General features: G+C 51.1%; 2 protein-coding genes across 5 annotated transcripts in view; both read right to left on the minus strand.

Moving 5' to 3' along the window:
- Positions 1 to 1,136: 1,136 nt before the first annotated feature.
- ZFP36L2 (ZFP36 ring finger protein like 2) lies at positions 1,137 to 5,393 on the minus strand. The gene is given in 4 exon segments (XM_028514557.2): positions 1,137 to 3,114; positions 3,117 to 3,327; positions 3,329 to 4,489; positions 5,020 to 5,393. Coding segments are annotated over 4 exon segments (1,470 nt in total). The 5' UTR covers positions 5,071 to 5,393; the 3' UTR covers positions 1,137 to 3,067.
- A 1,839-nt stretch (positions 5,394 to 7,232) lies between these two features.
- The window catches only part of THADA (THADA armadillo repeat containing), a 287,667-nt gene continuing 281,262 nt past the window's right edge, over positions 7,233 to 13,637 (minus strand). For 3 of the 4 annotated variants that reach the window (XM_036027907.1, XM_036027906.1, XM_036027909.1), the window contains 2 exons: positions 11,186 to 11,355; positions 9,640 to 10,117 (listed from right to left, as the gene is read on the minus strand). In XM_036027907.1, the coding sequence (XP_035883800.1) occupies positions 9,722 to 10,117; positions 11,186 to 11,355 (566 nt within the window). In that variant the 3' untranslated portion in view covers positions 9,640 to 9,721. Of the gene's footprint in view, positions 10,118 to 11,185; positions 11,356 to 13,637 lie in introns of all 4 variants that reach the window. The other variant, XM_028514640.2, reaches the window with a different exon arrangement.

Here is a 13,637-nt window from a genome sequence, read left to right on the forward strand (position 1 = left end):
GGCCCTCGGCCAAGGGCCGGGCATCTGGGAGAACTTTGAAACTGTTCCTCATCCCCTTTGGCAGCCTGCGCCAAGCACCAAAACGCTCCAGCTAACACCAGCGCAATCATCGCTAACGTGAAACAGCTGCCTGAAGCCCGGTGGGGCCGGCAGACTGCTCCTCACCCCTACCAGCTCAGCTGTGAGACGTGGGGAGAGGGGGTGCGAGTATTGGTTGATAGAGCCCAGCTGCCGTAGATAAAACAAACTTGCTAAATCTCTTACCTACTTTGGAAAAAGTATCTGAACTGTGAGTGGGTGGGTGGGTAGAGGGAGGAGGATGAAGAAAAAACATGAATTGATTTATGAACCTGCTTTTTACATTTTTAAAGTGATTGTAGGAAAAGACGCACTAAGGTTTTTTTGTTCAACTATGTTGGGAATCAGCAAACTGCTAGGTTTTTTTCCTTTTTTTCTAGAGACCTGGGTTGCATTTGCTTTCTGGCCTCTCAGTCGTCACAGGCGCTGTCTTTTGCATAAATAACATGTGCGCTCTCACTCCCAGAGGAAGCTGTCCTCATAAACAAACGTTACCCAGATATAAGTTTAACCTGCTTAATCTTCTGTCCCTTTTCCTCCTCCTCTCGGGGCAAGGACACAACCAGGCTTTCCAAAGTCCAGGCCAATCCCATGCCTAACCAGTCCCCCTGCCCCCACCTCCAGTCTAGGACTTCCAGGACCTGCAGCCCACAGCCAGGCAAGCCCCTCTTCCCTTCCCCACCCTAGCAGTTCTATTCTCCAGCCGTCCCAGAAAAAATAAAAAAATAAAAAAATAAATCGGACCTTCAGCTGCCACTGCAGACACGTGATTCACTTGGTGACTCACAGGCGAGCCACACCCCTTCGGGCCTCTCAGCCAGGCCTTGCCAACAGCCAACACTGAGATGCATCTTATTACCAAGGGGAACAGCTAACTAGTGCCCTTGACAGTCCAAATAATTACTTTTCAGCTGAAGAGCTTACTATAAAATATGGAGGGGCAGGCTCTGCCAGCTCTCCCAATCATAGCCCCCAACCCAAGACCTGGGCCAGGTCTGATAAAATGAGAAGCTTGATATTCCCTGAAAAATAAAAAAAAATGCTATTTGATACATGCATAATTTTTTTCCCAAAATTTTTATTGGGGGAAACTACAAAACATTTACAGTACAATGTTTACAGTCACAATTTGTAGTGAACTGATTCCCCAAAATATATTACAACTCAAGTTGACTTATCTTGTTACATTCAAATATACTTCTGTTAAAGTAGTCCCGAGTACATACATACATACATAGTGCTCCAACTGTACCTACGTACATACAAACTAAAACTACTGCTCATTCATCCACCGTTCAGGGAAGCATTCCCGCCTTTCTACATGGGGAAAAAAAAAATGTATACAAGTTTTGGAATTTTTTGTAATTAAACAAGGCATATTCATGTAAGACATACTATTATTTAGCACTAAGAGGTGACCTCTTCACTTTTATCTATATAAAAAAAAGTGGTAAAAATCTTCTCCTTTTGTGTCAGTTGAACCCATCCTACATTCAAATTCTCACAAGCAACTAATAGACAAATACTTATTTGGTTGAGGAAGTTTTAAGGCTGGTTCTGGCCCTTCCAAGGCACTGGTGAGAGACTACCCCCCATTATTGCTACATGTTTGTAGAAGCCAGTATGTCACAGTAGATCTGGTGGAATAAGCAAACAGAAACACTTCTTCCTAATTTATAAAGTTGGAATGAGAAGAAGCCTGATTGCAAGGTGTGTGGTCGCTTTTCTTTAAAGTTGGATGGGCTGCAACCATTATACATTCTAAGAAAACACTTGAGATATTCCTTAAGCTACTTCCACAGCATGAAGATAGATTTCTGTAAAGAAATCAGGCAATCTTTCAAAATTTACGTAAACAAGGAAAGAAATTAATGAAATAAATATTACAATCTCTTAAATTAAGATTTTTTTTACTCATTTACAATAAAATAACCATGTGAAGTTACAAAAGGCATATATTACTGTGAAAGAACATACACTCCACATTTTGCCGATTAATAATGGCAATCATAATTTAACATAATAAAAGAATATATATCTATTGCTTTTCATCATACTTGATAAATACAGTATGAACAAAATTTTCAATGTATACTTTTCACAAGATAATAAATAAGTTAAATAGGTTTTTTTCATATTGAGTTGTGGTGCAGTGGTGCGAATCAACTCAAAAACAGCTAAAAATTCAGCAGTTTTCACCAACAATGACAAACTAAGGTCTGCCCAAGGCTTCCAGAGAGAGCAGACAACATGGTTCTAATTAAACACCCACTAAGTGGGGGCAACGAAACCAGTAACCCAGTAGGAAACTTTGGATGCAAGGTTTTTCCAGACACATGGAACTCCGGGAAAAACAAAAACAAACCAAAACAACAAACCTATGGAACCTACTATCAAGGCATATTCTTGGCAGAATATTCAATTTTAAAAGCTTCTAGGGTTCAGCAAGGTGGTGGTTTGGCTGGTGTGTTTACACTGGTTTGAGACAAACGACAATAAGGAACCTCTTTCAAGATAAGAGTTCCCACATCTGGACTGTAACTAATGCTTTCAAGTGAAGATACGGAATGGTGGTCGGTAGCTGCTGGTGCTGGGCTGATTTTTCCTAAAGTCCCAAACTCATGAGATCTAAATAAGTTTAGAAAGTTTGTGTTTTTTTTGTTCTATTCGCATCACAACTGCCAGTTGTGAATATTTTGTTCATCAATACAAAAAGTTCGTTGGCTTTTTTTTTTGCTCAACAAGAATCAAACTTCGTAATAATAATAAAAATAATAATAAAAAACAAAACAAGAGGAAACCGAAAGGGGAGGGGCAGGGCCCCTCCTGGCACACAAGTTCGAGTCCAAGTGCTCGGTCCAGCCTGCAGTCTGCTTGTGGCCTTTATCACCTCCCCAACTCCCTAGTATCACAGGCGAGATGGCAGGGACACCCTCCAACACCCCCAGAATCGGTCTTCCCTTCCTCCTCTCACTGGCGCCCTCTTGCCTCAGTCATCGGAGATGGAGAGGCGGCTGAAGATGGGCAGGCGGCGGCTGGGTCGAGGCTGGGGGACTCGGAGCCGCTGAGGCTGCCAGAGCTTAGAGAGCCACTCAAGTAGCTGTCGCGGTCAGACAGCGAGTCAGGAGGGCTAGGGGGCGCGTCAAACACGGGTGACTCGGACAGACGGCATGGCAGCTGGTAGTTGAAGGGTGGTGAGGGTGGCCCGGCGGCACTGGCAGGGAGGGGTGCGCCGGGTGCCGCTGGGGGGCTGCGCGGAGGGCACCAGGCCCTGCTGCTGCTGGTTGCGGTAGTAGGCGGCAGCAGCCACCGCGGTGAAGTTGTGGGTCTGGATGGCGAGTGGTGTGATGAGGCTGCTCAGCTCCGGACCGAAGGCGAAAGCGTTGTTGGCACACGAGGCAGACGAGCAGGCAGTGCATGGAGCACCAGGTGCCAGCAGGTCTTCTGTGCCCCCCGTGCCATACAGGATGGCGGCTGCTGCTGCTGCTGCTGCAGCTGCAGCTGAGGCACAACACGTCGGGGCGCCAGAGGGCGTGGAGGCCACTGAGGCAGATGAGCAGGATGAAGCTGATGAGGAGCAGGACGAGGCCGAGGAGCAGGAGGGTGGTGGCGGCGTTCGAGATGTAGGGCTGTCGAGTAGCAGCGGCGACTCCAGGCCCCCAGGGGGCTGGTGGTGGCCTGATGGGAAGCCTGAGAAGCTGAGGCTGTGGTGCAGCTTGGGCCGCGGCTCCCGAGGGAAGCCCAGGTGCAGCGCATCGCGCGCACTAAAAGTGCGCAGGTCCCCGGAGGCGCCCCCCGACGGCGAGGGCCTCCGCTCATCCGCGTTGTGGATGAAGTGGCAGCGTGGCCCATAGGGGCAGAAACCGATGGTGTGGAAGGTGCGGCACAGCTCTGTCTTGTACTTGGGGTGGCGGGTCAGACTGCGCAGCTCGTGGAAACCGTGTGCGAACTGGCACTTCTCGCCGTACTTGCACGTGCCACTCTCCTCAAAGGGCCGGCACAGCTCAGTTTTGTAGCGAGTCGAGTTGATCTGGGAGCCGCCGCCCCCCTTCTGCTGCTGCTGCAGGTGCAGGAGGTGCTGGCTGCGCTCGCTGTTCTCGCTGAAAGAGCGGTCCCGGAATTTGTTCTCCTTGTTCAGCAGGGCCGTGCCGCCGCCCCCCGACGGCTCCTTGAGGGTGCCGTAGGAGGCCGGGCTACCGGTCGCTGCATTGCCGTTAGGCGCGCCCGGGAACTTGGGCGAGCAGCTGCCAGGGCTAGGCGCAGGGTGGGCGAGCGCGTGCAAGTTGCTGGCCGAGTGCCGTCGGAGGAAGCCCGGGGTAAAGCCCGAGCTTGGGGCGGCGGCCACGGGCGTCCCCACTGCCTTCTTGTCCAGCATGTTGTTCAGATTGAGGTTGGCCAGGGATTTCTCTGTCTGCTAAAAGGAGGGGGGCGGAGAAGGGATGAAAAAGAGCAAAGGAGAGAAGAGTTGGGGCAAGTTGCAGAATAACTGCCAGTCTTCTGATTTTTTTTTTTTTTTTTGCGGATTTCGACTCGCTCCCCGCCCCCCCTCTTCGCCCATATACGCGAAAAGAAAAATCAAGTTCGCGTTGGTAGGAGCCGGACTCCCACTCCAGGCCGCGCTGGGTTTCGACACGTGATCCTCAGCCCGTGGGCCGCCGGCTGGGGCTGCGCAAACTCTGTCCGGGAAGCCCCGGGTAGCGTGGCCGCGGTCGGCCGGTTAGAAACTAAACAGCTTCAGCCGCTCCCTCCAGCCCTTCCTCCCTCCCTGCTTCTCCCCGCCACAAGACACAAGCAACAACCTCTACAAACTCGGGGATTTTTCCCCACCCCAAAAGTCAAGGTGGAGAGGGGTCCCCCAAAAGCTGAGGGCAGAAGGCAAAGTCTGAAAACTCGAAGGGCTTCCTGCTTGCCTGCCTTCTCTCTCCTTGCTCCCCCGCGTACCTTGCACAAGAAGTCGATATCGTAGAAGGCGGACAGAAGTGTGGTCGACATGTTTCTGGATTCTGTAATGGTCGCAGTTGCAGGCAGGGAGGTCCGAAGGAACCCTCGGGGCGGCGCGGCCGAGCTCGAGCCACGACGAATAACGGGAGAGGGGCGGGGAAGGACCGAAAGTTGGCTAGGGACGAGAAAAGCGGGAGAGGGAAGCAGAGTGGACTGGTTTGAGGGGTGCCCAAGAGTATGGCGTGGGGGAAAAAGAAAGAAAAGCAAAGAGCGCTTTTCCGCGCCTCGGGGTGCCCGGCCCGCCCCCCGCGCGGAGCCGACGGCAGATCGCAAACTGCTGGAACTCACTGGCCCGCGAGCTCGCGCACTATATAGAGCCCCGTAGCACGGCAGCCGCTGGGGCGTGCCGGGGGAGGGGACAGAGCTCTTACCCCGCTGAGGTCTCCAGGCAACGCCGCCCTCCGGCTCGCGGCTAGCGGACGTCAGACACCTCCCTGGCTTCCTATTGGCCGCCGCCAATTTTTTTCCTCTGCGGGAGGGGGCGAAGAGGCCTCGGGGCGGGGCAGGCTACCGCAGTGCCCCAGGCGTCTTGGAGAGCTCGGCCTAGAAGGGTGCTGTTGAGTGGCGGCGGGAAGATACGGCTCCCATTCTCCGGGGCTGCGTGTTGGAAATCCCCAGCACGTTTAACGTGGTCGGGGTTTTGCAGCCCTGGACGTGTCTTTCCCCGCCCGATCCTGCTAGGCAAAATTGCGGAGCTTTTATCTCCCACCCTGGGTTGTATACTGGGCGCGGGAATTGCAAAATGCAACCGTCCGCGCGTCCCCGTTGGTTTGCAAAGGGTTCCGCGGCTGTAGGGTTGTGGTAGGGACTCTGGGCCTGAGTACGGTGGGGGGAGGCTCTATCCCGACTGCACGTGGAGACACGGTGGGGGGGGGGGGCGGCGAAGCGCGCGGCTACCGCGGCACTCTTGTCGGGAGGAGCCTGGCTGGTTTCTCCGCCCCGCTCCCCGCCCGGCTGCAGTAAAACAGGGCCTGAACTCCTGGGCCTGCGGGTTAGGGCTGAGAGGCTGAGGAACAAGGCGCTGGCTTTGCTAATCACGTCACAAGACCTTGAGCCAGGCCAAAGGCGCGGAACGGCGCCGGGGTGTCCCGGGCGGGGGAGTCTACAGGAGGACGGGAGGAAAAGGACGGCAGAGACGCGCAGGCATGGAGGCGACTTCCCGCCACACTGTCCGTCTGCTGGTCAGTCCGGCTTTCCTCAGCCCTCGCGGAGGTTGGGGTGCAGCTGCCAGCCAGTTCCCCCGCTCGCCTCAGCCTTGGGCTGGCGCACCTTCCAGACCCCTTCCCTCCCCGCCTTTGCTCATTGTGGCTGGCAGGCTCTGTGCACTGAGGACTCAGATGAAGAGCTCCCCCCCCCCCCCCCCCCCCCCCCCCCCCCCCCCCCCCCCCCCCCCCCCCCCCCCCCCCCCCCCCCCCCCCCCCCCCCCCCCCCCCCCCCCCCCCCCCCCCGGCCGTTTCCTCTTGCCAGCCCCACAACCCAGAATATTGTGCTGGGAAATGCTTTGCCACGGGCACCCTCTGGGTATGGGGCAGACACACCCCCTAGTGCCCAGTGAAGCTAAAGCCGCTGACAGTCCCAACTCTGGGTAGATAAAAAGTCTGGTGCAGGACACTTGTCACTCCCCTTCTGTAAGTATTTTGTCAAAAAGCTGGAGCCCGGCCCATGATTTTGCACACCCAGCAGCCTAGGTTATTGCTGGGCCTAAGTTGGAAGATCCTGTAGTGTCCATCAGGGAAGGAAACTATAGGACCCATGCCCCCTTCCCGAATTGATCTGATTTCTTACATTTCATTGCCCTCATTTCCAGTAGGAGCTCATTTCCTCTGTTAACCTGGAAGGGAGTGAGCTAGGCCTGGCAATGGAACTGGACTCCTTCGAGTTCAGCTTGAATGCAGTACCCACTGCTGTACTCCCTTCACACCTGCCCAGGGAAATGGAGTCAGGGGAGGGCTGCAAGGACTTTAGGATCAGAAATCTAGGGCTTGGAGTTCAGACTGCCCTTGCAAGCCATGCGATTTTAGGCAACTCACCTAGTTTTTGTGTACCAAGTACTCTTGTACTTTGGTTTTCTGGTAAAACTAAGACAGTTCCTGATTTACTCCTCACCTTTGTCAAGGTGCGAATGGGTTCTTAAAGGTGTTTAAAAGATAAACAAGTGTGATCCATCTTATTTATTAAAATAAATTTACAAAGCATAAAAAACTGAGGAAGCCAGCCTTCTGGACTGTGGCCAGATGGGTATAGGTCCACAGAATCATGAATGCAGAGCTAGGGGCCACCAAATCTTGGACTCTAGGGAAGTGACCTCTTAGGACTGACCCAACCTACTCTGGGTCCTAGACAGGGCTGGACTTTGGTGGCGGACACTCCCAGAATCCTGACTGTTTTGTTCTTTGTTGAAATAACTCCCAACAATTTGAGGGTGGCCCTGAAAGGAGGTATTCCACAACTTCTTCAGGAATCAGGAAAAGTGTGAGGGAGCCATTTCCCTAGCCACTGCTCCTGGAGGCCAGCAACCGAAGTTCAGCTACAGAACTATGGCACATCTGTCCCTGCTGCCTTCCCAGGCTGGCCATGGCCAGCCAAGGTCCAAACCTGAGGTAACTCCTCCTAGCCAACAGCTACGAAAGCACCCACTCTGCAGGCCCGGTAGGATTCTGGAGGCGGCACATAGACATACTTTTGTACAGAGCACCTGCTGGCATAAAACATTTTTATTGTGTAACTGTTCTTACTTCATTTTAAATGGAAAAAAGGGAATGCTGGGCTTTGCTGGGGTCAGTGTCATGATATTCTACCATGGCTATCAGCACATTATGCCAACAATGCCCTGACTTCTCACCAGCCAAGTCTTCTCAGAGCAAAAGAAATGTTAGGCTGACAACTTTTCCATCAAATGTGTATGGGCTGCACAGATGCCTGACCAGGAAGTCAATTCAGGATCACAAACAACCACCACCACCCCAAAACAAAACAAAAACAAAACACATTTTGACCTGAATGGTGTAAAACCACCCAGGGAATTTCCTGTTCTCTTTAGGACAAAACTTTGGACACAAAGTTAACTTTTCTCCAGGCCTCTCCCTATAGAGTCCTTGGTTTATACTTCCAATATGGCTGTGTTTTTAGTGTTAGATGATTTTCTTTCAAAGAGAGACATTTTATCTGAAATATAACTCTTTTCTGCAGTAGGAAATGATCATACCCAACTCTCTCTCCCATAAACTGTACCCCTCAGACCCTCTAACATCAATAATAGAATTCTAAGTGACTGCTTACCTGAGTATATAAAAATATTTACAGATCCTAAAAGTTGGACCAAGTTTATATACCATTGCTGAAATGGCTTATTCAGACGACCAGGAAGAAAAATTAATGTGGCCCTGACTGGTGTGGCCCAGTGGGTTGGGTGTCGTCCTGTAAACCAAAAGGTCGCCATTTGGATTCCCAGCCAGGGCATGCGCCTGGGTTGTCGGCCAGATCCCAAGTCAGGGGCTTGTGGGAGAGGCAACCCACCAATGTTGCTCTAGCACATGGACGTTTTCCACCCTCTCTTTCTCCCTCCCTAAAAATAAGTAAATAAAACCTTTTAAAAAATGAATGTGGATAAGGCTATGGCCCATCCAAGGTATGAATTTCAAGATAACTGCCTGGGGGTTACACTTACTCTGAAACTACAATTTAAAAATGGCAAGTCAATGGGAAAAACAGGACCAGCAGCAAAATGTGTGCAAGAGTGACACCTGCTGGATGTCTGAGGAAGAGGGCTAGGCTAGGAAAGGCAGAAAACCCTCCAGCGTCTAGATTCAATGACTGAAATGTATAAATGTGATTCCTGGCATCCTAAGTGAGAAACTTCTTGTTATTGCCACTAAGAAAATGATAGTAAACAGTGTAGGCATCAAAAAATACATCATTCATTCTGGCTCTCCTTTCCCCAGGCTCCTTCTAACAGCCAAGGCTCTATGCTTTCACTGGGTGGCAAAATCGGGTCTCCTGGCATTAGTGCAAACATTTTCTTGGGGGCAGGAGCTCTCAATGGCTCTTTTAATAATTAGGATGGCATGTGTAGGTCACTCAGGACTCACATGCGGGCAATAAAAACGAAACTATTTGTACGAAGTTTATCCTTAACACTCTCAGGATCCCACATTTGGAACATATTTCTGCTTTAGCTAAAATGGAATAAAATTTGGAATTCTGACCAAATGGGCTGTTCGCCAACAAATCCAGCTCCTACATCGAGCCAAAAAAAAAACCAAAGTTGGGGGGGTGGAAATCATGTGTCAAAATCCAATTCTGTGCAGTCGATTCATAGAAAATGCAGGCTGGCGGTGGCTGGGCGGCAGAGGTCCTGAGGGAGGGACGAGAAAGGCTAATTCAGACCCACAGGTGGCCCGCACCTGGAAACAGAGTGAATATTCAGTGTGGTCGCCTCACTTCCTACAGTAGCTTCAATAAACCAGGCTACCTGGACTGAGTGAACTGAAGAAAAACCCCTCTGTAAGAAAACTAGCCTCACAGAAGTCAGGGAGGTATGAAGGGAAAAAAATATCTGAATTTATGTTCAACACATTTCCTGCAGGTTTAATAGAGACTAATCCACCCGCACCCCCACCCCCACCCCCAAAGTCTTCTTTATTCAACAAGCCATTTCTGTTCCTGGAAGAGTTAACCGACTTGCTTCTGCTGGAGAGTCCGAAGCACTGAGAACTAGGGTGTCCTCCCCTTCTTTTCCTTCCAGAATGGCCAGCAGCCTCAGGCAAGCCGAAGTCCTTTCCTCCTGAATGCGCAGTCTCGTGAACTCCACTGTCTTCAAAAACTCAGCGGCTGGCGGCAGCCCTTCCAAGAGCTGGGAAAGGAGGTGGCGCTGCTCTGACGCTGTCCTTTGAAGATGGTGGAGCTGGTCAGGGCTGAGGGGACTTGAGCTGGACTTGCAGAGGAGGCGATAGAGGTGCTTGTAGAGGTATTTTACAAAGATCAGGGTCTCGGCCCAAAAGTTGACTTCTGCTTTTTCAAACAGGTAGTCTTCTTCCACCTAAATCGAATGAAAAAGCCGAAAGTCAACCTTCCAGGGGGTGTTTGCAAGCCCCAGTCAGAGCAGAGTCCTACGAGATGCAGAAGAGGTGTGTCCCCTCCCCCACCAGAGAGAGGGCCCGCTCCTGCCTGTCAGCACGAGCAGATACAAACCACTTGCAGCGGTGAAGGTCACCTTCTATTTTCACTCGTTGTGTTTCTCTACTGGAGAGGCATTTTTTTTTTCTCTAGACTTAACATGACCTTTGATAGAGATGTGTTTGTGGTTCCAAGCCAAGATATTTTGGGGGCCTGGTGCTGAAAATGGGACCTCAATATGACAGCGGGCCCTAGACCTAAAAGGTACATCTAGAAATCAGTGAGGAGGGAGGAAGGGAACTCTCAGCAGCAGAACAAACAGCAAATTACCAAACTCGAGACACTAACTAGTCTCTGAGTATGAAATCAAAGTTCTGTAACATTGGGCTCTGCAAGGTCATTTTATCACAGACACTTCATCTTGTTTCTGAATTTCCCATAAACAGGCTGCTCTTTGAACTCTCAGCCTGCTGGTGATGCCAAGAAGGGCATCTGAGTCAGACACGGGTGGATATGAATTTAAGTTCTCAAGATGCCTTTGCTGCTTGTCTCAGTCCTCCGTTTTCCTATACGTTGACTAGTCTCACCAGGAGGGGCTAATAGTTTCCTTCAAGCAGCAAATACCTTGGAAGGGCCCTGATTCTCTGGAAATGTTTCCCTTTCAGACACAGCCATGGGGAGCCTCTGGCTCCTCCAATGCTGACTAGTAAGGGTCCTCCATAATTCACCTCTCAACTTCCAAGGAGCCTCTTTCAAAGTCCTCTCTCTGCATAGACCAGAACCCCAAAAGCCAGCACGACAGCGGTCCCAGGAGCACACAGCAGCAGGCTGCCATGGGCATTTGGAAAGTTTCCTAACCGGCTATTGCTCTGCACATTCAGAAGCACAGCTTCTGCAGGCATGTCAGGCCCAAGGAAGCCCATTAGGTGCTGCATCCAGTGGGTTTAGGACATCCAACCTCCCCTCCACCGCCCTGAGACCCTAGGACTACCTGATGCTCGCTCTCCACACAGACCGGGAGGTCATTGCCCTCTTCCAACAGCCACCCCAGCAGGACTGGGAGCCCATGGGCCAGCTGGTTCCACTGCTGGAGCAGGTCACACAGCACAACCAGGGCCAGATCCAGGGCGATGGAGGCATCCACCTGGCAGAAGGCAAATTCTGTGGAAATGAGAGAGAGAGGGGAGAGATGAATGTGCTGTTCAGGGCCAACCCAGGCAGGCTCTGAAGGAGTCTGGGAAGATGAGGGCCTCCGGTAAAACCACTGCCACCAGCCTGGCAGGGAGGCTGGGGGGACAGGCCCACCAAAAGTTATTAATCCACTTCTGAGTCCTGCTGTCTACACAGCAGGAGTCACGGGCCTGAGGCCCACCATCGCCATGCTGCCTCTCACGGTGAGGACAGAAGCAGCCCCGCCTGCAGGACCAGACATTCAGCCTATCTAGTCAGTGTAGGTGGGAGGCTCTCAGGAAAGCTTCCCACCCAGCGTCTCCTCTGTAGCCCTGCCACCATGCCCAACCCCCCATTGGTTTGTCCCTTCCTCCAACTGCAGATCCCGTCGGGCACGTAACACACAGAATCTCTAACACCTTAGAGCAGAGCATCAGCAAACTTGTTCTTAAAGGAACAGAGGATTAATAATTTAGATGGTCACAACTACTCAGCTCTGTTGAAACTGGCCATAGACAATAGGTAAACAAATGGTTGTGGCTGTGTTCCAATAAAACTTTATTTATGTCCCAATAAAACTTGAATTTCATGTAATTTTCATATCACAAAATATCCTTCTTTTGATTCCCCCCCAACCATCTACGTAAAAACTGCTGTGCTGTAGTTCACGTGCTGTACGACAGGCGGTGGGCTGCAACTGGCATAGATTCCATTGCCCTCTGCTTAGAGTGAAATCATATTTCAGACACCCGTCTTCCTAACTGGCTGGGTGAAGACTGCTGAGAGAGGAAGTGGGTGCCTTGGGGAAACCAGTGCTTACTTCACCATTTTGCCTGAGACAGTCCTTAATATGGGTTTGAAGGGAGGCACGGGGTGTTGACACTTCCGCAAACACCCGGGCCCCTCCCGCCCCCAGCCAGGGGGGGAGGTCTGCCACAGGGGCCTGGAATCCCACCACCCAGACAGTGAACCTCTGTGAATCCACCGTGCACCAGTGCTTGTCTTTCAATAACCTGCCTTGTTGCTTCCAAATCCGCATTTCCAGCGCCAGCCCACAGACCTGTCCCGGACCACTGGGCCCCAGAAGAGGCATGCCCAGCGCACAGGGAGAAGGCTCGGCGTCTAGAGGGAAAGGCCGAGTTCCCCATGGTGTTGAACCAGGCTTAGGCTCCTGGTGAAGGCCTGTCCGGACCTAGGCCCCGACCAAGCACTTTCTCTCCAGTCCTTCAGCATCCTATGGGTTGGGTACGACCACCCTTACTTCACAGAAGAGGAATCCAGGGCTCGCACAGGTTAACCCACTGTGTACAGTCACAGAGCATTAAGTGGCTATAAAGAAACTGAAATCGACAGGGTTCAAGGTGCATGCAGAGCATGATTTGGAGAATTAGCACGGCATTCCAGAGATCCCGCTGTCCTTATGAGGAGGTAAGCAGAGTTGGTGACCTCTAGCGGAGCCAGCATTACAGGAGTGCGTAGGGCAGAGCCCTGGCTTGGGAAGCAGCCGAAGGACCGATGTTACCATGTTCAGAGCCCCACATCAATCCCCAGGACACCGCCCCTTAGTGCCCCTGTTCTCCACGTTGCTGGCTCTGCAGTCTGGAACCAGGATTTAACTGGGAAACAAAAAGGAGTACATTTTCTTTTTTTTCTTTCTTTCTTTAGAGAGAGAAGAAGGGAGGGTTAGAGAAAGGGAGAGAAACATCAACTGGTGACCTCTTGTACATACCCCAATTGGGGACCAAACCTGAAACCTAGGCATGTGTCCTGACTGGGAATTGAACCCGCAACCCTTCGGTTTATGGGATGACATTCCCACTGAGTCACACCATTCAGGGCTGAAGGTGCATTTTGGCTGTAGGTCCGAGCCAGGTGTTAGTCCAGCCTTCACCTAGAGTACAATCCCTGTTTTTATTTGTAAGTGACTCCTCTGTGTAATTCTCAGCTGGTTTAGAATCTGTAATGGGGAGGAGGTAGAATTAATTGGCTTCTTTCAAACCTTGAAGAATTAAACGTACACATGAAGACCAGTATAGGTTAAACACATAGCAGATGCTCAAATCACTCCAGTTTATGGCTCTGGAGATCAAGAAATCTTTCCTTTACCCCACTTAATTTAGTTTGAACACTAACATAGGGATTGCCACAAAGAAAGCATTCAATAAATGGTTAACTAGCATTACTGTTGATAATAAACACTTTCCTTCGATTGAACCCTAATTGCTCCCACCACCGGGAGGGAAGTATCGCTATTAAACAAATGAGGAAGCTAT

The sequence above is a fragment of the Phyllostomus discolor genome, chromosome 6, assembly GCF_004126475.2.
Source record: "Phyllostomus discolor isolate MPI-MPIP mPhyDis1 chromosome 6, mPhyDis1.pri.v3, whole genome shotgun sequence".
Taxonomy (NCBI): domain Eukaryota; kingdom Metazoa; phylum Chordata; class Mammalia; order Chiroptera; family Phyllostomidae; genus Phyllostomus; species Phyllostomus discolor.